Source organism: Oryctolagus cuniculus, chromosome 18, assembly GCF_051225735.1.
Source record: "Oryctolagus cuniculus isolate XC-2025 breed Fujian yellow rabbit chromosome 18, ASM5122573v1, whole genome shotgun sequence".
NCBI classification, from domain to species: Eukaryota; Metazoa; Chordata; class Mammalia; order Lagomorpha; family Leporidae; genus Oryctolagus; species Oryctolagus cuniculus.
Window position 1 is genome coordinate 61,544,729 of NC_142884.1, and position 24,493 is coordinate 61,569,221.

The following is a 24,493-nucleotide window of genomic DNA, read 5'->3' on the forward strand; positions in this document are numbered from 1 at the left end:
TTCCCTAGTCTATGTGACAGGTTGGTGCATGTCTTGTATTTGTCTTGTCAGGTGTTTAGATTGGAGTCCACATCACTAGTTGTAGTTTAACACAAAAATCCATCAGCCTTGAGGCCTTTATTCTGCTTCTCAAAGAGAAATCAATTATTTTACTTCCCAGCTTTTCACCTTAAACCAGTTAAAAGGCATCAGTGAGGGAAATAGTCTTCAGACTGGGGGATCCCAAGGCATTATCCCTCAGGTCCGCAGGACTGCCCTCCTTCTCGCCGCTGCCATTCCATGGCCCATTGTTAGCAGAAGACATCACATCAACATGGCTTTTCCATTAATGTTCAGATTTCTTTACACAGATTTTGTAAACAAACTCTTCCTGTACCCAGTGAGAGAAAGGTAGCTTCTACTCTACCTCTGAGTCTCTGAGGACAGAGCCCGAGATATCCGAGTGGATTCCTGTTTGTTTTCCTTTCTCTTACAGGGTAGTAAGGAGGGATTCTGTGTGAAACATTCGAGGGAGAGGAGATTACAGTGAAGCTCCCTATCCTTGCAGAGCTAGTGTTTTAGCTGAGAAGTGGCCTAGATTGCCTGTGTTCTTTAGTACTGTGCTGCCAGAGACAATTATATGCTGTTCTTTCCATATCTCTGCTTGCAGAAGCTTTGGCAGTATATATCATTTATCCACGATGTTAAAAATAGACTGAGGGTGTCTTGGAGTTAGCAATAAAGGATTGTACAGTACACTGTGTCTTCTGACTTTAAGAAATTTGTTAAAGACAAACATTAAAGGGAACCCCCTTTTACATCATTTGGCATAGCGAGAGGAAACAGGTACCCATGAGAGAGGGAAAGGTGGGTACATGTTATGAAGTGTTCTTTAGAAGCAACATTTTTTTAAAGTAGTATTTTTTTTTTAATTAAAAGGCAATATTGGCCAGTGCTGTGGCTCAATAGGCTAATCTTCCACCTTGTGGCGCTGGCACACCGGGTTCTAGTCCCGGTCGGGGCGCCAGATTCTGTCCCGGTTGCCCCTCTTCCAGGCCAGCTCTCTGCTATGGCCCGGGAGTGCAGTGGAGGATGGCCCAAGTGCTTGGGCCCTGCACCCCATGGGATACCAGGAGAAGCACCTGGCTCCTGCCTTCGGATCAGCGCGATGCGCTGGCTGCAGCGCGCCGGCCGCGGCGGCCGTTGGAGGGTGAACCAACGGCAAAAGGAAGACCTTTTTCTTTGTCTCTCTGTCTCTCACTGTCCACTCTGCCTGTAAAAAAAAAAAAAAAAAAAAAAAAAGCAATACAATGGACTTTATAGGCAATTTGAGAAGTGAAAAAAATAGAAAAAAGAAAATAGAAATTATCTGATTTTTACCTCCCAGAGAACTTTTGTTACTGTATGAGTGGAATACTTACACTATTTTTTATGTGTGTATCTGTCATTTTAAAAAAGACCTCGATGTCATATTCTTTTTGGTTTGTGTACTGCTTTTTAAATTTAAATTTTTAATATTTCATTAAATATTATTAGAAAACATGATTTGGGTATACATATTAGGCTTTGACCAGGGAGACACTGCCCTGACAGAGTCCTCTAAAAAAAAAAAGGAATAATATTCTGCTTATAAAGCAATTTCATTAGAGGGAAAATTAAGTTACCCTCAAATCACCCATAATCTACCACCAAGAAAGGAGTATTTATTTTAATAGTTTGATTATATTTTCATTTCTTTTATGGAATTGCTATTATTGGTAACTTGACATTCAGGTTGTTTTTTTTTTTTTTTGCAGTTGATGCTGTTTTTATTAGCACCCCCAGTGGAGCTGCGAGTGCAGCACCCCTGGGAGGCTCAGATATTGAGCTTTTTAAACTTGTATAAATCGTGGGTTTTCCCTCTATTTTATGAAGTGTTCTTTAGAAGCAACATTTTTTTAAAGCAGTATTTTTTTTTTTTAACAGGCAGAGTGGACAGTGAGAGAGAGAGAGACAGAGAGAAAGGTCTTCCTTTTGCCTTTGGTTCACCCTCCAATGGCCACCATGGCCGGCGCGCTGCAGCCGGCGCACCCAGCTGATCCAAAGGCAGGAGCCAGGTGCTTCTCCTGGTCTCCCATGGGGTGCAGGGCCCAAACACTTGGGCCATCCTCCACTGCACTCCCAGGCCACAGCAGAGAGCTGGCCTGGAAGAGGGGCAACCGGGACAGGATCTGGTGCCCCGACTGGGACTAGAACCTGGTGTGCCGGCGCCGCAAGGCGGAGGATTAGCCTGTTGAGCCATGGCGCCGGCCTTAAAGCAGTATTTTTTTTTAATTAAAAGGCAATACAATGGACTTTATAGGCAATTTGAAAAGTGAAGAAAATAGAAAAAAGAAACCTGAAATCATCTGCTTTTATTTCCCAGAAAACTGTTGTTACTATATGAGTGGAATACTTACAGTGTTTTTTTATGTGTATATCTATCATTTTTTTAAAGATTTATTTTATTTATTTGAAAGACAGAGTTACAGAGAGAGGTAGACAGAGAGAGGTCTTTCATCCACTGGTTCACTCCCCAGCGGCCAGAGCTGAGCCGATGCATAGTCAGGAGCTTCTTCCGGGTCTCCCACGTGGGCGCAGGGGCCCAAGGACTAGGGCCGTCTTCCACTGCCTTCCCAGGCCACAGCAGAGAGCTGGATTGGAAGAGGAGTACCTGGGACTAGAACCGGCGACCATATGGGATGCCGGCACTTCAGACCAGGGCTTTAACTCACTGCGCTACAGTGCTGGCCCCTGTATATCTGTCATTTTAAAAAAGGACCTCAGTGTCATATTCTCTCTGGCTTGTGTACTGCTTTTTTGTTTGTTTGTTTGTTTGTTTTTTGACAGGCAGAGTGGACAGTGAGAGAGAGACAGAGAGAAAGGTCTTCCTTTGGCCGGCGCCGCGGCTCACTAGGCTAATCCTCCGCCTAGCGGCGCCGGCACACCAGGTTCTAGTCCCGGTCAGGGCGCCGGATTCTGTCCCGGTTGCCCCTCTTCCAGGCCAGCTCTCTGCTGTGGCCCGGGAGTGCAGTGGAGGATGGCCCAAGTGCTTGGGCCCTATACCCCATGGGAGACCAGGAGAAGCACCTGGCTCCTGGCTTCAGATCAGCGCGATGTGCCGGCCGCGGCGGCCATTGGAGGGTGAACCAACGGCAAAGGAAGACCTTTCTCTCTGTCTCTCTCTCTCACTGTCCACTCTGCCTGTCAAAAAAAAAAAAAAAAAAGGAAAAAAGGAAAGGTCTTCCTTTGCCGTTGGTTCACTCTCCAATGGCCACCACGGCCGGCACGCTGCGGCTGGTGCATCACTCTGATCCGAAGCCAGGAGCCAGGTGTTTCTCCTGGTCTCCCATGCGGGTGCAGGACCCAAGCACTTGGGCCATCCTCCACTGCACTCCCTGGCCACAGCAGAGAGCTGGCCTAGAAGAGGGGCCACTGGGACAGAATCCGGCGCCCCGACCGGGACTAGAACCCGGTGTGCCGGTGCCGCAGGCACCGGCCGTGTACCTCTTTTTAAATTTAAATTTTTAATCTTTTATTAAATATTCTTAGAAAACATGATTTAGGTACACATAATTAATTCCCAGGCAGTGTAGTAAAGTCTGAAGGCTCCTATGCCAGAGTGAATTTGATTTCCAGCTTTACTGTTAACTTGGGGAGTTGATTAATAGCTACCTCAGTTTACTTGTAAAATGAGAACATTGATAGTGCCTTGCTGAAAAGATTGTTGTGAGGAATAAGTGAATAAATACGTGTGTAAGTGCTTTTTTTGCCAGACATATAGTAAATGCTTTATAATATTATTATAAATAATGCTGTTGTGTTAATGTTTGTACATCCAACATTTTAGGTTTCTGCCTAATTTCTTAGGATAGGGTTATGTAACGGAAACCCTGTCTCAAAGGAAATAAATTATTCTAAGATTCTCATATGTTACCCAGTTGCTTTGTTGAAGTTTTTGTGTTTACAGTCCTGTCTGAGCCTCTGACAGTGCCCATGCATTGGTCTGCGATGACCATAGGATTCAAAGAACACCAAGTGACAGGATTTGTTATATATAACTTTTGTTACATAGGATAATTGTGTATAATTTTAAACATTATTTATACATTTTTAATTTTTTTATCTTTTAAATATGTATTTATTTATTTCAAAGGCAGAGCTCCAGAGAGTCAGAGTCAGAGAGAAAGAGAGGTCTTCCATCCGCTGATTCACTCCCCAGATGGTTGCAACGGCTGGAGCTGGGCCAATCTGAAGCCAGGAGCATGGAGCTTCTTCCAGGTCTCCCATATGTGTGCAGGGGCCCAAGGACTTGAGCCATCTTTCACTGCCTTCCCAGGCCATAGCAGAGAGCTGGACCAGAGTGGAACAGCCAAGACTTGAACCGGTTCCCACATGAGATGCTGGCACTGCAGGCAGCGGCTTTACCAGCTACACCACAGCACTGGCCTGTATTTATACATTTTTATTTAATTGAAAGGCAAAGAGACAGAGAGATCTCTTCTATTTGCTTATTTATTTTCTAAATTTCCACATTTAGCCAAACCAAAGCCAGGAGCCTGGAACTCAATCCAGGTCTCTCACATGAATGGCAGGGATCCAAGTACTTGAACCATCACCACCTGCTGCTTTCCAGGGAGCTCATTAGTGGAAAGCTCGAATCTGGAGTGGAGCCAGGACTCAAACCAAACATTCTTTTAAGTTTTTTTTTTTTCTTTCGTTTAAAGATTTATTTGTTTGGCAGAGTTACAGAGAGAGAGGGAGGGAGCAAGAGAGAGAGATTGAGCTCAAGATCTGGTTCACGCCCCAGACAGCTGCAACGGCCAGAGCTGGGCCTGGCCGAAGCCTGGAACTCCCATGTTGGGGGGGTGACAGGGGCCAATACCATCAGCACTACTTTGCAGGATCTGTATTAAGAGGAAGCTGGAAAAAAAAAAAATAGAGGAAACTGGAGTCAGGAGCTAGAGCCAGATATCAAACCCAGGTACTCTGATGTGGGATGTAAATGTCTTTTTTGTCTGTTTGTTTAAGATTTATTTATTTATTTGAAAGGCAGAGTTACAAACAGGCAGAGCCGGAGATAGAGAGAGACAGATCTTCCATCTGCTGGTTCACTCCCCAAATGGCTGTATCGACCGGAAATGGGTCAGAGCTGAGCCGATCCAAAGCCAGGAGCCAGGAGCTTCCTCCCGGTCTTCCACGCATGTATATGGGCTCTAGCACTTGGGCCAATGTTGTACTGCTTTCCCAGGCCATAGCAGAGAGCTGGATTGGCAGAGGAGCAGCTGGGACTCAAACTGGCGCCCATATGGGATGCTGGCGCTGCAGGCAGGGGATTTACCTGCTACACCACAGCGCTGCCACCCACCCCCCTTTAAATTTATTTTATTTTAGTTGAAATGCGGAGTCACAGAGAGAGAAAGGGAAAGAGAGAGAGAGAGAGATCTTCCATACACTGGTTCACTCCCTAAATAGCCACAGTGACCCAGGTTGGGCCAGGCCAGAGCCAGGAACCAGGAGCTTCTTCTGAGTCTCCTACATGTGTGCAGGGACCCAAGCACTTTGTCCATCTTCTGCTGCTTTCCCACATGCATTAGAAGGGAGCTGGATTGGAAGTGAAGCAGCTGGGGCTAGAACTGGCTCCCATATGAGTTGTCAGCCTTGCAGGTGGTGGCTTAACCCGCTATGCCACAATTCTGGCCCTACCTTGAAGGTTCTAACATGGAAGTCAGTTAATTGCTCACAAAGTGAGATCAAAGCCCAGGGCCTACTCATATCTGAGACTCCATTCCTCTTGAGACTTTCTTAAAAGGCGGTGAGGAGGTGAAGGAACATGAAAGGGAAGAAGATTGGGGTGAAGAAACAATGTGTGATCCCTAATGTCTTTCCATTTTCTCTTACTGACTTGGACTCAGGCCTGGCTAAGGTTCTGAGTAGAAAGGATACCCATAGTTTGGTCAGTTGTTATAGACAGGCTACTTTCACCTTCTAAGAATGACCTAGGCCTAAGGAGGACTGGGTCTTCATTTTTTTTTTCTTTACCTGTCATCTCATTTCCAGTTTCCAGGGCTCAATCTGGTCATTTTTTTTTTTTTAAGATTTATTTATTTATTTGAAAGTGAGAGTTACAGAGGGAGAGAGAGACAGAGACCTTCCAGCCACTGGTTTGCTCCCCAAGTGGCTGCAACAGACACGGCTGAGACAAGCCAAAGCCAGGAGCTTCATCCAGGTCTCCCATGTGGGTGGCAGAGGCCCAAGCACTTGGGCCATCTTCTGCAGCTTTTCCCAGGCCATTAGCTGGGAATTGGATTGGAACTGGAGAAGCTGAGACATGAACTGGCGCCCATATAGAATGCCAGTGTCGAAGGTGGTGGCTTTATCTCTAAGCCGCTAGGCCGGCCCCAGGTTTTCATTTTGGTTGCATGGTTTGAATGTTTTCATAAAAAGACAAACTATTTGTAAAATTAAAATTAAGGATACTTTTAAAAGAGGCATGTGCATTACATATTCATACCCTTCTAGGAGGTGGCTAGTGATTATGGTATCTTTATTTGAAGGGTTCATCTCCCCTGAGCTGTTGTAGAACATTTCACTCCTAACAGACTTACAGTTGCCATCCTCCCCTTTGTTTTTTAGAATAGCACTCCTTTGTCCTTAAGTGCCCCTTAGTAACACCCGGACTATTTGTGGGAGGAATTGGAAGATTTCCCTTCCTTCTCTGTTGCCTGGGGTTAAAGGGAGCTGTGACTATCAGCATAGCTGGGACCACAACTTCAGGTTACTCATCAGAAAGAGCAGAGGCAGTGCTGTCAGAGGGCACATGCATTATTCAGGATTATTTCTCTCACATGTTAAAAGTAAGTACATGTGGACTTAAAAATTTCTCAGGGAGGCGAGTTTCTCTCTTCTTACTACTCTGCCATTTTCAACATGTGACTTCTAGCTGATAGTCCAGCTACTCAGGCTCCAGCTGTCATGTCTGCATTCTGACTGACAGGAAGAATAAAAAAAGGCACATCTCTTCCTTCACAGATACTTCTTGAGGTCTTCTATGAGATGTCTGTTTACTTCCCTGGGAAGAAATAGTTTCATGGCTATACCTGCAGGAGAAACTGGGAAATGTCAGTTTTATCTTGGGCAGCTGTGGTTTCAGCTAAAATTTCCATTACCAAGGAAAAGAGGGAAGAACAGATATTGGAAGATAACTAGCAGACTCTGCACAGAGAGATTTTGGGGATTGCTTATGCTCTGGGATGGGGTCTTGATCTGCTTTGAGTACTCCTTTCTCAGCAGCAAGCTCCCAATTAGCCTTGAAGACCCTGATATGGATCCACACTTGTTGGTGTAGGCTTGTGCAGCAAAGAAATTAGATCAGGAGAAGAGGGAATGCTTGGATGTATTGCAGTAGTGTTATCTGAGCACCTGGCCTCAAGGCCCAGCCCCCTTGCCTTTGTTTGAGCTCTGAGTCTATGGTGGGGCTGGGAGGCCTGGAGAGGTAGAGATCGGGTGGTGGAATTCTGTTTCTTAATTAGAATCAGGAAAATAGTCCAGGGACTTGGCCTCTGCTTGGTAGGCTGTTCTTGGAGCTCTCTGTTCTCTGGCAGAGCTGACAGTAGGGTGAGGCAATACAGGCACCTGGGGCCAGCATTTCAAGATGTTCTTGCTCTCCCAATTCCTGCATGTGGTTCCCTGAGTGTCTCCATAACATTTTGTGCCCTAGGCATTTGACTGGCTTCACTCTGTTCTCTGGCTGTATATCATTGTTAATGAAATATTTTGCTTTGTATTATGAAAGAAGCATATGTGCATGCTAAGTAAATCACCAGATTATTATTATTATTAAAAATTTATTTATTTTATTTGAAAGGCAGTTAGAGAAATCTTCCATATGCTGGTTTACTCCCAAATGGCTGAAAAAGCCAGGGCTGGGCCAAGCTAAAGCCAGGACCCAGGAACTCCAACCAGGTCTCCCACATGTGTGACAGGGGCCCAAGTACTTGGGCCGTCTTCCTCTGCCTTCCCAGGGACATAAACTGGATTGGAAGCAGAGCAGCTGGGACTTGAATTGAATCCATAAGCTGGATTGGAAGCAGAGCAGCTGGGACTTGAATTGGCACTCATATGGGATGCCAGTGTCATAGGTAGCAGCTTAACCTGCTGTGCCACAATGCCAGCCCTTTTTTAATTTTTATAAAGAAAGTAATTAGATTAAACATCAGTACTCACTGGGAAAAATCTTCTTCTATCTTTAGATCTTTAATCTCTTCCTCAGAGGCAACCCTTCCACCAGGTGTTTCTATATCCTTCCAGCGGCTTTTCTGGAACAGGCTCTTCATGCTGTCTTCGTTCATTAGTTTAGCACATAGTCATTGAATTTTTACTGTGTGCAGAATTTTCTTATGTGGTAAGAGTGTGAGAAATTTTTAGCAGGGTGAAAGAAGTAGCGGCAGTGAGTGAGGGGTTTATCAACTTTTATTCCCATCTTAGAGCTACAAAGTGAGCATAGCCAGGATATTGTCAGTCTCTCCATGAGGATGTCCTCTTTTTGTCTCTCTTTTTTTATTTCCTTATTTCTATCTCTGCCTTGTCTTTGTCTCTTGTCTCTCTTACATTTCCTTTTTCTCAAAGCCGCATGTCCTCTTCTGTTTTTGTATTCTGCTTCCTTCCTCTACTTGTGTGATTTCTGTTTGCCTGTTACTAAGGGCTCTTATGTTCTTTGACTTGCTGTGGTTCCCACCCTTCTCTTTTGCCTGCCATTATTAAAGTCAGTCTCTTGGTATTCCAACTCCAAGTTCCAGGTGGAGACAATTTAATAGGCTCAGCTTGGGTTTAGTGTTTGGCTAGGGGATGATATGGGATGGGGAGCAATTCTCAATAAGGAACTGAGCATATACCTCAAAATATGTTTACTATATCACACAGAGATTTGAGGATTGCTGGTGGCTTTCACTAGGTAATCCTTATGTTTGCTGATTAGGCTTAGCCACACAAAGAAAGCTTTTATCAGCAGGGCAGGTCCTGGGAAGACCAACAGCACAAATTCCTTCTGGCTTCTTCTCCCCTCTCTCCTCATCACTGTCCCCCACCTAATGCCCCCCAATACCTAGCTCCTGTGATTGACTAGTAAGTACCTGTGTTATTTGCCAGTTTATGAAATAAAAGCTCTTGAAGGGCCCTGAAGGCTCTTTACCCACCTGTGTTTATTTTCATAGCTAATCCTAGGAACTCCACTCCATTTGAGTGAAGAAAGATCCAGAAGATTCTGATAATTTTCTTGCCCCAGGGAATTGGCTGTTAAGTGGAAGTCATCACCACCTCTATTCCATCCAGAATTCATCAGTTCTCCTCTTTGCTTGGCAACGAGCTTAAGAAAACAATATGCTTTTTTGTTACCTTCTGGGAATTTGTGATCTTTTCAGGAAGCAAGACCCAAACCTCTGAGGAAGAGATCCACTTGAGACACATGTCCATATGACCATAGCATTAGACACTATGCTATGATGTGAAGTGGGAATGTCATGGGGTTCAGGAGAGAGAGAGCTCAGGGAGAGGCTGACTGGTATATTTGGAGAAGATTTTACAGAGGAACTGGAGGCTGAGCTGGACCTTCGAAGGGAGAGTTGCCCTTGGCTATGGCAGGAGGAAGAGAGTAGGGTATTTCTTTTATGTGTATATCTGTTATGAATAAGGAAGAGAAAGTCTAGCTGAAGCAGAGCATGCAAAGTGGAGGTGGCCTAGAAAATGGACTCAAGGATTTTTTTTTTTTTTTTTTTTTTTTGACAGGCAGAGTTAGACAGTGAGAGAGAGAGACAGAGAGAAAGGTCTTTCTTTTCCATTGGTTCACCCCCCAAATGGCCACTACGGCTGGCGCGCTACGCCGATCCGAAGCCAGGAGCCAGGTGCTTCCTCCTGGTCTCCCATGCGGGTGCAGGGCCTAAGGACCTGGGCCATCCTCTACTGCCTTCCTGGGCCACAGCAGAGAGCTGGACTGGAAGAAGAGCAACTGGGACAGAATCTGGTGCCCCGACCGGGACTAGAACATTGGGGTGCCGGCGCTGCAGGCGGAGGATTAGCCAAGTGAGCCATGGCGCCAGCCCTGAAGGATTTTATAACCTTTGAGGCACACATGAAAGTTCTCTCTTTGGAGGCTAGGGGCAATACTTAGAGGTGTCTCTGCATCCCTTTTTACTGTGAAACTCCTCAGATATTGCTCATTTCCTCCCTGTGAATCAGCAATATTGTTTAGCAGGAGTGCCGGACCCTCAATTCAGTGCCCAGATGTCACAAGATACGCAAGGAGCTGGAGCTTAAAGCCAGCAGTGCTGACATGAGCCCAGGGACTACTCATGTACTCCCTTCTCCATGGACCATGCTGAGAATTGGGAGGTTTGGATAGAAGTGGGGTAGGGTGATTGGTGGGCTTGGGAGTGTGAGCTTGGCAATAGTAATTAGCTTCTCCCAGCCTTAATTTCTTCATATAAGAAATGAGAATAGGAATACTGGTTGAGTATCTTGAAAGATTGAGACCAGAGTATTTTAGACTTAGAATTTTGTTTGATTTTGGAATATTTGCATAGACTTTATTAGTTGAGTATTCCCTAAGCCAAAATGCTCCAAACTCCAAGACTTCTTGGGCATTGGTGTTCAAGAAGTTTTGAACTTTGAACATTTTGGATTATAGACTTTCAGATTAGGGTCCTCAATCTAAAGCTTTTTTTTTTTTTTTTTTAAGATTTATTTATTTATTTGAAATGCAGAGGGACAGAGAGAGAGAGAGAGATCTTTCATCAGGTAGTTCATTCTGTGAATGTCTGCAACAGGCAGGGCTGGACCAGGCTGAAGCCAGGAGCCAGGAACTCCATCTGGGTCTCCCATGTTAGTGGCAAGAACTCAAGTACTTGAGCCGTCATCTGCTGTTTCTTAGGCACATTAACAGGGATCCGGATCAGAAGTGGAGTAGCTGGAACTTGAACTGCCACTCCAGTGTGGGATGTGGGAGTCCCAAGTGGCAGCTTAACGTGCTGTGCCATAACTCTTGCCTCTGTATCTGCATTTTGGGGTTGTTGAGAATTGATTGGGAGGATGTAAGAGGATACTTCAATAAGCTCATGGAAATGGAGTTAAAAGATAAGTTTATTTGGGTGCAGAAAATTTTGTCCGTGTAATTTTTTTCACAAAACTTTTTTCTGTGAACTTTTTGAAGACCGCTCATATGCATGGATTCCAGGGACTTTTTTTTTTTTAATTTTTTTAAATTTATTTTTATTTTTATTTTTTTGACAGGCAGAGTGGACAGTGAGAGAGAGAGACAGAGAGAAAGGTCTTCCTTTGCCGTTGGTTCACCCTCCAATGGCCACCACGGCCGGTGCGCTGTGGCTGGCGCACGGCACTGATCCGATGGCAGGAGCCAGGTACTTCTCCTGGTCTCCCATGGGGTGCAGGGCCCAAGCACCTGGGCCATCCTCCACTGCACTCCCTGGCCACAGCAGAGAGCTGGCCTGGAAGAGGGGCAACCGGGACAGAATCCGGCGCCCCGACCGGGACTAGAACCCGGTGTGCTGGCGCCGCAAGGCAGAGGATTAGCCTAGTGAGCCGCGGTGCCGGCCAGGGACTTTTTTGAAGTACTTTTGTATATGAAATTACAGGCATGTAGCAGGCTTTTTCTTTTTTATATGTATATGCAAAGCATTGTCTAATTCCTAAGTAAACTGTCATCTGCATCCAAATTTCCTCATTTATTGTTGGATCTGTCTTGTTCACCCTCTCCAGTGTGGCAGCGGAGAGGTCTTATGCCTTTAGGAGCTGGGTGGAAAGAAATGGGAGCACTTATTTGGGAATTCTTTGTACTACTTCACAATTTTTGTTTTCTAAATTTAAAACTATTCTGAAATAAAAAATTTATTGACGTTTATTAAAAGTTTATTAAAACAGACAAAAAGAATGGGTGAGGTCAACCATTCCTGGGCCTGAGGGAAGTTTCCAAAAATAGTTCTGGCTATCAGAGTATCTGAATATATGCTCATGTGTGCCTTTGTAAATTTGAATGTCAACAGGGATGGGACACTCATGGTGTTCTCAGCTGGGGTAGGTATAGAGTATCCCCAGTTTGCCTGTTCTAGTTTTCATGGATCCTTTGGCCCCTTTGCCTTAGGCAGGAATGGCAGAAGTGATGCTGTCTGTAAAGAGAGGTTGGGCTTCTGTGCCCTCAGCTCAACCTTGCCAATGATTTATGGTTTTACTCCTAGGTCTGCTGACATTTGTGAACTGTGCCTATGTCAAGTGGGGCACACGTGTGCAGGACACGTTCACATACGCCAAGGTCCTAGCGCTCATTGCCATCATTGTCATGGGCCTTGTTAAACTGTGCCAAGGTAAGAGGGGCCCAAGGTAGGAAGGAGGGTGGATGTCCCCAGGAGTTCCTCAATTCCCTGAGGAAGTCTCTGTTAGCTTTACTGCTTAGCTGTTTCTGTGTACATGCTAGGGTGTGCCAGAGAGGGCAAGAGATGGCAATAAAGTGCTCCTGGGCTTCTTGGACCAGACTGGCTTGGCCAGCCGGGCAAGTCTATCCTTCCTTCAAGGAGGCTTTGCTTTTGTGGGAAGCAGAGAGGGCCTAGGAGCTATTGAAACTTGGGTCATAAACTTTGACTTGTGACTACCAGGCAGTGAATAGGAAACCTTGAGGCTCCTTGGAAAGGTGGTGGGTATGTGTAGGGGAGAGGTTGGGTGTAGAAACCAGTGGTTATTTTTATAGTATTTCCTTTTCACCTGAATTTGCAGTCAGCCTTCCCTGCCAAAGTCAGCTCTCAGTGAAATATTAAAATATTGTGAAATTTTATCTGTCTCTCCCACTAGTTGGCTTTAGAAAGCTTGTCAGTCCTGGAGCAGAGGAGAGTAGCAATGATGGTAGTAAGTCTTTAGAGTATTTACAGAAGTCCTAAGGGATCTTCAGCCAAGCCAAGTTCAGTCATTTCACAACCCAGTTCTCTAGGTCAGTCCCTAAGCCTGGCTGTGTTTACCATCGCCTGGGGAACAGACACTAAGTTCTCAGACCTGTTGGGTTGGTTTAGAGTCCGACAACTGTACCTTGATTCTGACTGACTCAGCACCTTTCTGCACTTATGCCAAGTTAGTACAGCCAGCCCTTCGGAAGTCCCTGAAGTCTCAGGGGCATCTTGGGCTCTAATTGGGTTGTTGGGTAATCTTCCCCCATAATCTGTGCTTCAGGGAACCATTGGTGTTTTTGATGATTGATGCCCCGGGAGGGTGGGCTCTCCATGTTTTCTTCTCTTGCTGCCCATGCCGCAGTAAGAGCTGGGTCTAGGCTTTTTGTGGAGGGTGACAACGGGTTTCCTTAGATGTTAGGTCCTTGTTAAAAATCCCCTATGTGTCTAGAAGTTCTCTGTCCTGGGCAGCTGGGTACTTACTGCCCTCTGAAATTTTGAGTCTATGGTCTCTGGAAGCTTCCAAGGAGAATGACAGGTGCCTGGGCCCAGACTGGCTCCCCAGGGGGTGAGGTGGCCCAGGTTTAACCCAGGCCCAGTGAGATAAGAATACCCCAGTTCTTCTATAGCCTGTGATTACCTGCTGCATAGTCACTGCAAGTAGAGTGGCAGATTCCTTGCCATGAGACTGGTGAACCCACATGAACAAATTGTGCAGTGGTCTGAGCCAAGATTGGGAGTTGCAGTGGAAGTTTTAAGTGTTAATGAAAAATGACTCCTTTAGGTGAGATTTTTTTAAATTTATATTATTTATTTGAAATATTTACAGAGAGAGAGAGAGGGAGAGAGAGAGAAAGCGAGATAAAGAAAGAGATCTTACATCTGCTGGTTCATTCCCTAAATGGCCACAATGGCCAGAGCTGGGCCAGACTGAATCCAGGAGCCAGGAGCTTCTTCAGAGTCTCTTACATGGGTGCAGGGTCCCAAGCACTTGGACCATCCTTTGCTGCTTTCCCATGTACATTTATCAGGGAGCTGGATCAGAAGTAGAGCAGCCTGGGATTCAAACCAGCACCCATATGGGATGCCAGCATCGCAGAAGGTGGCTTTACCCACTATGCCACAACACCAGCCCCTGAGATTTTTTTTTCTTAATAAAAATAGGAAGAAGAGTTGTGGTCTACTGTGAGTTCACGTGCAGGAAATGGGAATTTCTTAGGTTTTTGGAAAAAGTATTATGACATCATAGGGCAGCCAGGAATGATTTTGTTTTTCTGAGATTATAATTGTATAATTTATTATCGTAAATGGGATGGTGAAGTGCAGGGAACTGATGGTGGTTGTTCTTTTGATGTTAAATTGTGTTTTATTTTTTTTTTCTTTCCCTTACCTTCTTTTCCTTTCTTTGCTTATCCCACCATGTCTTCTTTCACACTCCCTCCCCATCTTTCCTCTTCTGCTTATCTTCCATCTCTCCCTCCCCCTTCTCCCCTCAACCTCTTTCCTTTCTCTGCAACCCCCACAGGACACACTGAGCACTTCCAGGACGCCTTTGAGGGTTCCTCCTGGGACCTGGGAGCCCTCTCTCTTGCCCTATATTCTGCCCTCTTCTCTTACTCAGGTTGGGACACCCTTAATTTTGTAACAGAAGAAATCAAAAACCCAGAAAGGTAAAGGCGGGGTTACACTCTTACTCTCCAACTTGGCTGGAACTCCTGCTGATAATGGGCATGCTTGCCCTCTTCACTCTCATCCCCTCATCTCCCTGCTTCCTACAGCTAGGAAGAGTTAGGGACTAGGATGGGAGTGAGTGAAAGTTGGAGGCCTAGCTCCTTGCTCTCATGTTCACACTCAAGGACCACCAGGGTCCTTCCCAAAAGAGAGGTCTTCAATGGGCAGCAGTGGACCTAGTTGGGGCTTACAGCATAGGATCTTACACTCTGGGGCTGAGTCTGCAGCCTGCGAAACCAAAGCTGCTTCTGGCTACCGGGTCCCCAGGCTGGTCTCTAGTCTCCATAGGACACCATTCCTTGCATTTGTCCTAGCATCATAGGTGCAGGAGGATTTTGAAATCCTGTGGGATACATTGGCCTTGTAGTGGCAAGGATTCTGAGCTGTATTTTCTGACAAAGGATTCCTTTGTTCAGTCTGTCTCTCAATAGAAAGAACCCATGGGCATGGGTTGCATACCTACCCTAAGCCATAAAATAATGATGAGACCTGGAGGCCAGTATACTGTTAAATGTTAGGGAAATTCTAGTGGGACTTGATGAACTTTGATCCTAGGAGGGATTGGTTCTAGGTTCTGTCTCATTTGTCCCGACAGAAATTTGCCCTTGGCCATTGGGATTTCTATGCCAATCGTGACGCTCATCTACATCCTGACCAATGTGGCCTATTACACAGTGCTGAGCATTTCAGATGTCCTTGGCAGTAATGCTGTGGCTGTGGTGAGTCTCTTGGAATCCATTTGTTTATCACCCGTGATGCATAGCCTCCCAAGTGGCCCAGTCTTTCTTTCGGCTGCCACTCCACCTCTGCAGGATGAGAGCATGGGTCTATGCTGGAGGGTGGGCTGTTTAACAGTGACTGCATTTGTCCTGAGATCATAGCTGTGAGAGTTATGAAACCTTGTTCTATGTTGAGAATCCCTTCTGTGCTCTGCCCCTAGACATTTGCTGACCAGACGTTTGGCATATTCAGCTGGATCATCCCCATTGCCGTTGCCCTGTCCTGTTTTGGGGGCCTCAATGCATCGATTTTTGCTTCATCAAGGTACTGTGTCTCTGCTTCCCTAAACAGAACACAAATGTGCTCTGCGGGTTTAGGCATAAGAGCTCCTGTTTTCTTTTTTTAAAGATTTATTTATTTATTTGAGAGTCAGAGTTACACAGAGAGAGGAGAGGCAGAGAGAGAGGTCTTCCATCCAATGGTTCACTCCCTGATTGGCCGCAACAGCCAGCGCTGTGCCAATCAGGAGCCAGGAGCCTCTTCTGGGTCTCCCACGTGGGTGTAGGGGCCCAAGGACTTGGGCCATCTTCTACTGCTTTCCCAGGCCATAGCAGAGAGCTGGAATGGAAGTGGAGCAGCCAGGTCTTGAACCGGCGCCCATATGGGATGCCGGCGCATCAGGTACCCACTGCACCACAGCGCCAGCCCCCAAAGAGCTCCTGTTTTCATATCTTGTGAGCATACAAGGTGTGTGTGAATGCGTGTGTATGTGTACATGCATGTGCACACATGCTTGCCTTTGTGCAAACATTTGTGTGCTAGAAGGTTTCTATATGAAGTAAAGACAGACTGGTAAAGAGTGCAGGGAAGGAAGGAAGTAGCTTGGAGTAATAACCATGCCCTGTGAGGCACACAATTTGAACTCTTTCTGAGTTACACTGAAGCCCCAGGATTCATTCCTTTAATAATTGGTAAGTTAGCAATACTGCTGCTATGCATGGGATGTCTGTGCCTCTCAGTTCACAGAAAACACTGAGCCACAAAGCAGGCCCCTATTCTCTCTGAGCAACAGAACTTTATCTCTGAGAACGTTTGATCTCTAACAACGGGGTAGATCTGCCTTTACAGGCCGACTCTGCCACCTGGTCTCAGGGGTCCAGCACTGCCCCTCTTCTTCAGACTTTGCTTTACCAGTTGGCCTTTCTCTTTGGTGAATGATCACTTGGAACCAGCTCTCCATGAACTTCTCTCATTTCTACTCAAAGAAGCCACAAAACAACTTTCCCCAGCTGCTTACTTCCTTTTTCTGGATATACTTCTCAAGAGAGTAGCCATTATTTCTTTCCTGCATAGTACAAATTATTAACTTTATGAACCAACTCTAATATCTTGCCCCAGTGATACTTTACCAGCTGATGTTGTCAACTCCTGTGGCTCCACCTGAATGGCCCACAAGTATCTCAGACTTACTGTACACCCAACCTGTGATTTGTCTCCAATTGTGCTGCTGTAGTCCATCAGTCATTCTTTCGTGGCCTTATTTTTCCCTGGTGTCCATTCTCTTCCCTCAGCTTAAGCTTGTATGGACATACATACAGAACACTATATTTGATTGAGGTTATTCTGTTTGTCTTGTTCTGACCTCAACCAGGGTGCCCACCCTCATTTGGGCCTCCTCTCTGATAGGATAATTGTGATGACCTTGCCTTCTCCCCTATTCTCTGGCTTCTCCCTGCTCTAGTGAGGCCTCTTGATGCCATAATGAGTCTTTGGTGTTAAATCATGTCAAATCCTTACTTTAGAGCCTCTGATAGTTCCAGTGTTTGCTCACATTCCACAGCAGAGCCTTGTAGAGATTCTGCCCTGCAGCTTCTCCTCACACACCTTATCTTGGAACTACAGGCACTTTTAGCATCAACCTCAAAAGAGGCTATTCTTTCATGCCACCAACGCTTTTTTTGCCTTTGTACATGCTGGTTCCTCACCTATCTACTCACTTCCGGCAAATTCCATCTTTTTCCCAGCCCAGATGGGGTCATCTCTTGAAAAGGTTTTTACTCCCCCATTTTCTCCTCAAACTTAGTGCCTGAGTGCTGTGTACTCTAAGATGATACTGACCACACTGGAGGGCGTTACACTTCTTTGCTGGTCTTTTTCCCAGTTGGTAGAATGCTTCTTTTTTCCTTTCAAGATTTTGTTTATTTATTTGAGAGGAAGAATTACACACAGAGAGAGGGAGAGACAGAAAGGTTTTCCATCTGCTGGCTCACTCTCCGAATGACAGCAATGACTGGAGCTGGGCCAATCCAAAGCCAGGAGCCAGGAGCTTCCTCTGTGTCTTCCATATGGGTGCAGGGGCCCAAGCACTTGGGACATCTTCCACTGCCCTCCCACGCCATTAGCAGGGAGCTGGGTTAGAAATGGGCAGCTGGGACTCGAACTGGTATCCATGTGGGATGCCAGCGCCACAGGTGGAGGCTTAACTTACTACACCTCAGTGCCAGGCCCCCCTCCTTTTTTAAAAAAAAGAAAATAATATTTATTTGAGAAGAAGAGTTATAGAGAGAGAGGGAGAGACAGAGAGGCAATTGGTAGAACTCATTAAGTACAGAGAAGAAGTCTGGATTGTCCCTTTGATCACCAGGCTTATCCTAATTTAGCATATATCAGTTCAGGGGAGACATATGGAGGTACAAACAGAAAGCTGGCTACTCCCCAACAAGTTTTTATTTATTTGAAAGGCAGAAAGAGAGAGAGAGAAACCCTTATCCACTGGTTTACTCACTAAATGCTCACAAGATCCAAGCTTTGGACCATGCCAAAGCCAGGAGTCCAGAATTCAATCTGTGTTTCCCACATGTGAGGTAGGGACTCAACTACTTGAGCCAACCCTTGCTGCCTCCCAGGGTGTACACTAGCAGGAAGCTGGAATTGGGCGTGAAGCTGGAACTTGAACTCAGGCATCCTATTCAGTGTCTTAACTGCTATGCCAAATGCCTCACTGTCTCTCTTTAAAAAGTCATTGTGTTAGCTTAATTCAAAGGTAGAGTGGTGGTAATCCTGATGGCATGGATTGGGGTGCCAGTGGGTGATGGCGGAGTGAAGCATCTGTGGGATGTTGAGGAGATATCTGTGGTTCAAAGAGGTGGGAATATCTAAGGAATGATGTGTTCTATAACTCAAGTCCTGAGATTTTCATTGGTTAATGGTGGCATGGGGCCTTCCTGGGTAGTGACGAGATGCTCCTGCTTGAAGAATGTGGAAACCTTGTCTGTGGGTAAGGGGAGGTGCGTTGAGCTGGACTGTACTGAGGGTATGAGATGATCCTGAGAGACTGACCCGTTTTTTAATGGGGCTTTGAGCCTATTTTGAGTGAGGAGTATGGCCAGATGGCTAATAAGTGGATCCTTTTGACACATTTCTTCTTTCCAGGTTGTTCTTCGTGGGCTCCCGTGAGGGGCACCTCCCGGACCTTCTATCCATGATCCACATTGAGCGTTTTACACCCATCCCTGCTTTACTGTTTAATGTAAGTTCTGATGGAGAAGTGTGGGGTTTATGTTTACCCAGGACTCCTTCTAATTTGTCCTAAGGGGTTTTACACACACACACACACACACACACGCAAGGGTACTGCAGAAAGTTCACAGAAAATAGGGTTAAACTCTGCATAGAGCATAATATATTCATGAGGGGTCTTCAAAAAGTTCATGGAAAAATTTGCATTATCTTTAATTTCATTTTTACTTTTATTTTAAAAAGATTTTTTTTTTTAATTGGGGCTGATGCTTTGGCAAAGCAGGTAAATCTGCAGCTTGCAGTGCCAGCATCTCGTATGTGTGCCAGTTCAGGTCCTGGCTGCTCCACTTCCAATCTAGCTCCCTGCTAATATACCTGGGAAAGCAGCAGAGGATGGCCCAAGTCCTTATTTATTTGAAAGGCAGAGTTATATAGAGGTAGAGACAGAGAAAGATACAGGTATCTTCCATCTACTGGCTCACTCCCAAAATGGCTGCAATGGCCTGGGCTGGGCCAGGCCAAAGTCAAGGGCTAGGAGCTTCTTCCAGGTCTCCCATTTGGGTGCCGGGTCCAGAGTACTTGGGCCATCTTCTGTTGTTTTTCCCACGCCATTAGCAGGAAACTGGATCTGAAGTGGAGCATCTGGGACACGAACTGGTGCCTATATGGGATGCCAGCATTACAGGCAGCAGCTTTACCTGCTATGCCACAATGCCAGTCCCCATTTTCCCATTTTCCAAAGCCAGGAGCCTGGAGTTTCTTCCGGGTCTCCCATGTAGGTACAGGGTCCCAAGGACTTGGGCCATCTTCTACCGCTTTCCCAGGGCCACAGCAGAGAGCTGGATCAGAAGTGGAGTAGCCAGGGATTGAACCAGCACCCATATGGGATGCCGGCACTGCAGGTGGTGGCTTTACTTGCTATGCCATAGCGCCAGCTTGAATGTTTCATTTGTGACAAGTAGTTGGTACCTAGATCTAAGCACCTCCTTAGGGCACAGTGTAATTCATGTTGAAGTTGGTGCATTGAGGTCTTCCCTGTCTACCTTTAGAAGGGAGAAGAAATCTGGCTTGGACTGTAAGTACTTGTAATAGAAGGGAGGCATTGAGTTTAGGAAGACCCCAGTAGAAGGCAAGACCCTGCCTTGAAGTTTCATATGGAGAATGGTCCTAAGTGATGTCAGGGGGTTGCTGAAAAGGACCAGAGGTAATCAGTGAAGCCACATCAGATCTGGTGCTGTTGGATGGTGGAATCTCGTGGGCTAGGCTGTTGCAGACAATATGCACTCTTCCTCTCTACCCTTCCCTCCACAGTGTGCCATGGCACTCATCTACCTCATTGTGGAGAATGTTTTCTTGCTCATCAACTACTTCAGCTTCAGCTACTGGTTCTTTGTGGGCTTATCTGTTGTTGGACAGCTCTACCTTCGCTGGAAGGAGCCTGACCGGCCTCGTCCTCTCAAGGTCAGTGTTGTGGGCAGAGGAGGAGGGGTGGGCCATCTCCCAAGGTATCTTGCCCATCTCCTGTACCCCCATCCTACCTTCTTTAACATCTCACCTCCCTCCATTTCAGCTGAGCCTGTTTTTTCCCATCGTGTTCTGCATATGCTCCGTGTTTCTGGTGATCGTGCCCCTCTTCAGTGATACCATCAATTCCCTCATTGGCATCGGGATCGCCCTCTCCGGGGTCCCTGTCTACTTCATGGGTGTTTATCTGCCAGAGTCCCGCAGGCCACTTTTTATACGGAACATCCTGGGTGAGCTTCTCTTTGCCCCATCACTCACTGGCTATGTGTGTGCACATACGAATGCCCATAGAGGTGGGGGTGGCGAGTGGCTAACAGCTTCTCCCTGTGTTTGTGATTTCCTGGAGGCCATGAGACCTGGATTCCCCATGTGACTTCCTTTTTGGTCTTGATGTGATCACTTTAATTCTAATTTTAGTGTCCTATTTTGGAGTGTAAAGCACTACCACCTGACGGTGCAGTGCACCTGGGAAGACAGGGAGTCACGCATCAGCCTCTGGCTGAGCAAGGGGCAGAGGATAGTAGTATCGGGATGAGGCACAGTGCTTGGCACAGGCTACCCGAGGGACAGATTGGGAGGGAAACCACAGTTTGTTTTAATTAACCTTGTGTTGTTAGGGTTGGGGCTGTGGCCAAACGTGATTGCTAAATCCTGTGCTTCTCTATTTTCATTTAGCTGCTATCACCAGAGTCACCCAGAAGCTTTGCTTTTGCGTCCTGACTGAGCTAGATGTAGCTGAAGATAGAAAGGTTGAGAGGAAAACTGAATAGATGCCAGAGGTGACTTCCCCTGTGTCCTGGAAGGCTGGCCACCTGTGGCCACAGCCACCAAGGTCCAGATTACAAGACTATGTGGGCCCAACCCTCCTGAATTAAAGGAGCCTGTTGACCCATGTAATATAAGGGGGCTCAGGGCCAATGTTCACTCTCATTGGTAAGCTATGGGAAGAAACTCAGGGTCTGGGGCCAGCTTGAAGGTGGGGACTTCAGAGGGTGGGTTGGGGAGGAGACTGGGGAGCTGGGGATTGGTTATCAACGTTGATCCTAGTGGGCAGGTACAGCCCTGACAAACGTATTTGGTAAGTTGCAGTGGAGGAATCAGGAATGCTGGCTGGTGATTTCTGAATTGAAATTTTGAACCAGGAATTTCTACAGAGGAGCTACTTTTTGGGAAATTTTCCTCTGACCAGGTCTTAGCACCTGACTTTAGAGGCATGAAATGCTACTTTCTCTTCCTGTGCTCAAAATCCTTTCCCAGGGAGATGGTTGTATTCCTTTGGGTGGTGGGGGATGGTGGCCTGAACAGCAAGGCTTTATTTAACTGATCCCGGAACAGTGTATCTCCCTCTTCTTGAATTCCACAAGAAGAACATCTTCCTGCTCTGGAATTTCACACTCAGACAATAAGCCTGAAAGGGAGAAGTCTCTTCAGGGTCCCAGAAGTGTCCACTGAAGGTCCCTCCTGTCAACGTTGGCCCCTCATTCTGTGCATCGGTATGCTTGGGAAGCCACAGGACCTTACTGTTGTACAGGTTAGTTATCTCCTTTGAGGAGATTCTGCCTGTCTGACTGAATTTACTTGGATTATATTTGTACTTATGTTCAACATTGTTAAGAAAGGAGATGAGCTTTCAGCTCCAAAATGAATTGTCTTTGCCATCCAACTGCGTGCTTCCTAGCTACAGCTACCGAGCTTCAATCCCGAAACAAGGGCTGAGGAAAACCTCACTGCTCCAGAGAGAAGGAGCAGCTTTGCAGCTAACTGGACATGTTGACCACCACTGCCACCACCAACTCCTGTACTTCATTTTCTATTGTTTAATCCAGAACAATTCCAGCAAAGCAGTAGTGTTCTTTCATCTGTAGGATGCAGTAGGCTCAATTGTGTTTAAAAAATTGAAAAGTATCAAGCGCCTAGTCCCTCTGCCCCCAGAAGTATCTCTGTAGCAGGGCAGATTGTGACCAGATTTTATGCTCAGTTTAGCACAATCTTTGGTTGAATCTTATCTACAAAGGTGAACTTTAAGGATCTTTTTTACTCATATACCTGTTATACTTTAGTATAGATAGGTCACATGTTACAAGCAACTGACTCTGGTTCAGCAAGGACAGATGAACAAATTCATGAGTCAGACGTTTGGTAATACTGCTATTTTGAAGGATAATCCTGTTTTACTTGACATTTTGGTCTTTGTTCTAGTTGATAGAAGTAAATCTTCAGGTTTCTGGTGTGAATTTTAAGAGGATTGAAACAGAGAGGGCTTAAACTGTTCTGGAATTCAGGTGGATCACCTGAATTCTTTCAGCTGTCAGTGCTTGAAGACTATCTCAGACCCATGTCATCAAAGAGCTTGTTCTTTCTCTATGGGCTGGCATGAGCAGCTGCTGTGCAGACCCAAGCAAGCCCACCCTGGTGCTAGAAGTGGTCATTTTCTTTTCTGAAAACCTCTTGCCAGGCTGATTCTCCTGTGTCCCCAGCACCAGGGTTTGTTTACACTCTGAGCCACTTGGTGTGGGTCATCAGGATAGTACACTCCTTTCCTGCTCGCCTCCTCTTGCTCCCGAAATCTAATGGGGCTGCAGTCTCAGGAAGAGCTTGGTACTTGTCAGGACTTCGATTTTTTCCCTGTGAAGATCAGTGAATACTCTGGGAGAAAAGCTGCTTCAACCTCAATCTGGCTCCTCAGCAGACCACATGAGTGGAAGCAACCAAGCCTGGTGCTCAGGCTGGGCTTTTAACCCCCAGGATGGGCCAGGGGGGCAAGTCTGGCCTAATGGATCATCCTTCGTGGGCAGGAGGGCTGTAGTGGATTGGATAGTTGGTCTGTCATGCCCCAAACACTGTCATTCTGGGCCCAGAACTTGCTAGCTTGATAACTCCTATGGGCTTTCATGCCTTTAGGTTTTTAGAATTCGTTAACAGTAAAGACAAGAATACGGCAATCTTCCTGACCATTGTTATCCACCAAACTGGCCCCAGTCACAGATAAGGGAGTAACCTTGATCATATACTTGCTCAATAAAGAAGACTTAAGAGAGCATGATCACTGTTGCCTTTGATTTAGGGTATGCATCCGTGAAAAAATGGTGGGGGGTGTTCTTACAGTCACAGAAGAGGGATTTTTCCAGCAAATCCTGACAACAGGGAGTCCTGTGCAAAGGCTGACTTGCCTGGACTGTATAAACATGATTCATACCCCGGCCAAACGGGCACCTATCCGAGGACTCCTCTAGAGCTAATCCTTTGAAGAGTGTGCTTGGCTCAAGGACCTCTGACCCTGGCTTTAGCTAATAACCGGCTAATTCCAGGAATTTTCTGCCCCCTAGTGGCTTCTAGGGGAAGCAAGGGCCTCACACTCCAGGCGCTCCCTAGTACTTAGTGAGCCGTCACCCTCATTACTGGATGGTGACAACATTCTTCCCCTCTGTGCTGCATAGACTTTCCCTAGGAACCCTTATGTGAGAGGGATGCCAGACTCCCTACTGAAGTCAAGCTTCATGACGGAATTAATTTCCGTCAGTTCTTTGTGGTCCGTCTCCTTAAATCCTTCTCCTGGTGTGCTAATCCTTTTTGCAGCGGGTGCATTTTGTGAAATTGTGAGCCTTTAATGTTGGCAAAACTATTGAGTACATAAACAGCAGTAAGCACATTATAATGGCTAGAGTGTTTTTAAATCCTTCATTTAAAAAAAAAAGATTTATTTATTTTAAAGTCATAGTTACAGAGAGGAGAGGGAGAAAGAGAGAGAGGTCTTCCATCCACTGGTTCACTCCTCAGATGACCGCAATGGCCGGAGCTGCGCCATTCTGAAGCCAGGAGCTTCTTCCAGATCTCCCAAGTGGGTGCGGGGGCCCAAGGGTTTGGGCCATCTTTTACTGTTTTCCCGGGCCATAGCAGAGAGCTGGATGGGAAGTGGAGTGGCCAGGTCTCAAACCGGCACCCATATGGGATGCCAGCACTGCAGGCGGCGGCTTTACCTGCTACGCCACAACGCTGGCCCCAAATTCATTTTTATGCTTATAGGAGACTAAGTAGTATTAGACATTAGTTACAGCCAATGC

At 46.2% G+C, this 24,493-nt stretch overlaps 1 protein-coding gene across 16 annotated transcripts in view; it reads left to right on the forward strand.

Moving 5' to 3' along the window:
• SLC7A6 (solute carrier family 7 member 6) overlaps nucleotides 1–23,475 on the forward strand; it is a 34,284-nt gene extending 10,809 nt beyond the window's left edge. For 12 of the 16 annotated variants that reach the window (XM_070062659.2, XM_089320362.1, XM_089320364.1 and 9 more), the window contains 8 exons: nucleotides 12,243–12,368; nucleotides 14,464–14,608; nucleotides 15,265–15,388; nucleotides 15,610–15,713; nucleotides 18,822–18,918; nucleotides 20,220–20,369; nucleotides 20,479–20,662; nucleotides 21,108–23,475. In XM_070062659.2, the coding sequence (XP_069918760.1) occupies nucleotides 12,243–12,368; nucleotides 14,464–14,608; nucleotides 15,265–15,388; nucleotides 15,610–15,713; nucleotides 18,822–18,918; nucleotides 20,220–20,369; nucleotides 20,479–20,662; nucleotides 21,108–21,202 (1,025 nt within the window). In that variant the 3' untranslated portion in view covers nucleotides 21,203–23,475. Of the gene's footprint in view, nucleotides 1–4,153; nucleotides 4,449–12,242; nucleotides 12,369–14,463; nucleotides 14,752–15,264; nucleotides 15,389–15,609; nucleotides 15,714–18,821; nucleotides 18,919–20,219; nucleotides 20,370–20,478; nucleotides 20,663–21,107 lie in introns of those variants that run through there. The other 4 variants (XM_089320357.1, XM_089320356.1, XM_089320358.1 and 1 more) reach the window with 3 other exon arrangements.
• The last annotated feature ends 1,018 nt before the right edge of the window (nucleotides 23,476–24,493 follow it).